Source organism: Chrysemys picta, chromosome 19 (assembly GCF_011386835.1).
Source record: "Chrysemys picta bellii isolate R12L10 chromosome 19, ASM1138683v2, whole genome shotgun sequence".
Classification (NCBI taxonomy): domain Eukaryota; kingdom Metazoa; phylum Chordata; order Testudines; family Emydidae; genus Chrysemys; species Chrysemys picta.
In genome coordinates, this window is record NC_088809.1 from 24,481,686 (window position 1) to 24,484,883 (window position 3,198).

At 58.9% G+C, this 3,198-nt stretch overlaps 1 protein-coding gene across 1 annotated transcript; it reads left to right on the forward strand.

The window, feature by feature from the left end:
* Nucleotides 1-1,114: 1,114 nt before the first annotated feature.
* Nucleotides 1,115-2,910, forward strand: TMEM270 (transmembrane protein 270). Its single transcript, XM_065573029.1, has 3 exons — nt 1,115-1,165; nt 1,653-2,093; nt 2,596-2,910. The coding sequence occupies exons 1-3, from the start codon at nt 1,115-1,117 to the stop codon at nt 2,908-2,910; spliced, it is 807 nt and encodes a 268-aa protein (XP_065429101.1).
* The last annotated feature ends 288 nt before the right edge of the window (nt 2,911-3,198 follow it).

A 3,198-nucleotide genomic window follows, 5' to 3' on the forward strand; every position in this document is an offset into this window, starting at 1 on the left:
AGTTTAACATATGACTATATTGGGTTATCTCAATGGGGCTGTCTGGGAAACAGGCAGGAAGAAACAGCCATCTCTCCGCAAACAGTGAAGAGTTAAGAGACAATGCCAAGATCAACACTTTGGTTTAAAAAGGCCATTTTGTCAAGGGAAGAACTACAGATGTCCAAACTCAGGTCTGCAGGGCAGCCACAGCCGATACAGAGGCTGGTCTAGTGGGAGAGTTGCCAAATTGCTCCCCAGGAGAGAGAAAGGCAAGAGATGCTCCAGAGAAGGGTCAGAGGTGCGGCTAGCCCCGTAACCAGATGCGGAGTTCAGCTACAGAGCTAGGCTGTCTGTCTGCCTACATAGCTTGGGGCAGTGAGTTTCCAGCCGGGGTTGACTGACTCAGGCTCAGGACTCATGCTAAAAACTGCTGTGCAGGCGGTGCGTTGAGAATGCAGCTCAGGCTGAAACACAGGCTCTGAAGACTAAGAAGGAGGGTGGGCTTCAGAGCCAGAGCTCCAGCCTCAGCCGCAACTTCAAAGCGCTGTCTGCACGGCTATTTTTAGGGTGCTTGCATGAGCCCTGCTAGCCCATGTCTGTTGGCCCGGGTTGGGAGGCTTGTGCAGACGAGCCCCCAAGGCTCCTTAGCGCCCGGGGTGACATCCTGGCTCCATTGACCTCAGTGGGAGTTTGCCCCTGGGCTTCTGAGCCTTTGGCTAATGAAGCTAAAATACTACAGGGAGCGCTGATGGGGAACCTGGGACTGTGTGGTGGGGTTCAAAGAGCAGGGGAGCTGGATGGACCTGGATCGCAGGAACAGTGCGAAACTGAGGAGAAACAAATTGTTATCACTGTTTAACAGGCAGCTAGGAGGCCTCCCAGCTCTCCTGGCACCCATCCTTCAGAGATACTGCTACCTCATCCATATGGCAACTATTGTCTGGCTCTGCATTATCCCTATGGCAACAAATCTGGGGCTCTGGCATTACCATAACAACCATGGCCATGGTAACTGCTGGGGGCCTGGCTTGTGCCTTGCAGGGTGGGCCTGATGTCACAGTGTGTGCTCAGTGTGAACTCAGCACTGGGGGCTTCCAGTGCTGGAAGGAGCTGGAGGGCAGGAGGCCTCACTATGGGCACACAAAGGGCCATGGCTGGCCTCACTGACGTCTTGATGGACCTGGTGAGAACTGTCACCCTGGTGGCTGACCAGAGAGGCTGGGAAAGAAACCAACTCAGACCCAAGGAAAACCTGACCCTGGATCTCTGGGCACATTTCTCCAGTGCACCCATCCATCCTCAGACCTACTGCATTGGCCCCAGGGCACTGGGTGCACTGTGGGGGGGGGGGGGGGGGCATTTCTTCCCCGGTCCTGGAGCAGTGGGTGCTCCCTGGGGGGTGGGGCCATTTCTCCCTCGGTCCCGGGGCAGTGGTGCCCCTTGGGGGCACGGCCGTCTCTCCCTTGGTCCCGGGGCAATGGGTGCCCCCTGGGGCGGGGTCACCTCTCCTTAGTCCTGGGACAGTGGTGCCCCCTGAGGCCTGGGCCATGTCTCCCTTCGGTCCCGGGGCAGTGCTGCCCCCTGGGGATGGAGCCATGTCTCCCCTGGGTTCTGGGCCAGCGTGTGCTCCCTGCTGGCGCTATGCTCCTCACTCTCACTTTTCCCCACAGCCTTATGTGAATCATGTTTGTTTCTACAAATGGCTGCTCTGGAAGCTCGTCCCTTCCAGTCGCTGGGCTGCCAGGCTGCCCGAGGTGGCTGAGATGCATGTTGCCTGTTCTGAGCCACAGAATGCCCCAGACCAGGCCTCTGAGCAGGAGCCAGAGGCCTCTTTGCCCTCGAGGCACAAGGCTGTTGTGCGAGGTTTACTAAACCCCTTCTGCCTTTGGCTGCTGTCTCTGCGTGAGAGTCTGCTCGGCTGGTACTTCTACCTCTGCAAGGTGCAGGAGGACGTGGTCAGCTACATCCATCTCTCGCTGGAGTTCTGCACCAGCATGTTCTTCTACTGGGCCCAGAACCTGCTGGTGGGCTGCATGCTGCTGCTGCTGCTCGTATGGAAGGCTTCCCAGAGAGTCCAGCAGTGTGTCCAGACGCAGCTGCAGTGGAGCTGGGTGAGAAGTGGGGGGAGAGGGCTGCCAGGACAGGGTGTCCCACTCACAGGGGAATCCCCAATCTGGGGTCTCTGCCACACCCCTGGCATTGGAAGACATGGTGCGAGCGCCTCCCGGCCCTGGGGCTGTGGGGAGGAGAGCGAGCTCCTGCTGGAGCCGGTGTGGGGAAGGGGGGAGAACATGACCCCCCAAAAGGGATCAAAGTTAAATTTCTGCGCACGCCCCTGGTCTGCCTGCCGTCTCCCCTCCCAGAGCCAGCCTGCCTCTGTGGCGGCCTCCGCAAAGTCTCCTTCACTGTGTGGATTGGCCCTGGCGAGCCCCACCCCTGCCCCTCGCTGGGTCCCTGCTCCCTGCCATGCCGGCCACCCGAGCAGGCCGGGTTGCTGGAGCTGTGTAGCCCGCCCTGGTGTCTCCAAGCACCGTGCTGTGCCTGTGGTGCTGGCACTGACTCTGCCGTCGGTGCTGGCCACTCATCTCCCTGCCCTGCCTTTGTCTCTGCCAGAGGGCACTCGAGAGGCAGCTTGTTACTGTGCTGCCGCTGCTGCTGACCTGCTACTGGCGCCTGGAGAGTCTGGTGGCCCCAATAGTCTGGGGCCCTGCCTACTGCATCACCTGGCTCACCGGCCTTGTGTCCTGGCTCCTGCAAGCTGCGTTTGAACATACCGTCAGTGTCGCTAGCCAGGCGGAGGAGGAGGGCGTGGAGATGGTGATGATGAAGACTGAGAGGGGAGGAAGTCCTCACGCTGCCCTTGCACCAAAGGATTCACATTTCCTTGGGAAGGAGGCCAAAGTCGAAGTTTCTTCTCATGGCCTTTAATAAATTCTGCTGGGAAAGCTGCTCGTCCCTCACACGTGGGGTTGGGGAGAGGGAGTGGGAACATGCAGACAGCCCGTTGTCCAACAGTGGCCAGAGCGCCCCCTCCTGGCAGAGACCCTACCTGAAGAGCTGGGGGTCTCCAGGTTGAGTGGACGTCCCCCAATGGCTGTGTAAGTGGCCCCAGAGTAGGATGACCAGACAGCAAGTGTGAAAAATCGGGACGGGGTGGGGGGTAATAGGAGCCTATATAAGAAAAAGACCCAAAAATCGGGACTGTCCCTATAAAAT

Bases quoted from the DNA above. Each gene is read 5' to 3' on its own strand.
- TMEM270 (XM_065573029.1), top strand. From the start codon at position 1,115: ATGGGCACACAAAGGGCCATGGCTGGCCTCACTGACGTCTTGATGGAC. The intron at 1,166-1,652 runs GTGAGAACTGTC...TTTTCCCCACAG, and splicing joins CTGACGTCTTGATGGACCTG to CCTTATGTGAATCATGTTTG. The intron at 2,094-2,595 runs GTGAGAAGTGGG...TGTCTCTGCCAG, and splicing joins CGCAGCTGCAGTGGAGCTGG to AGGGCACTCGAGAGGCAGCT.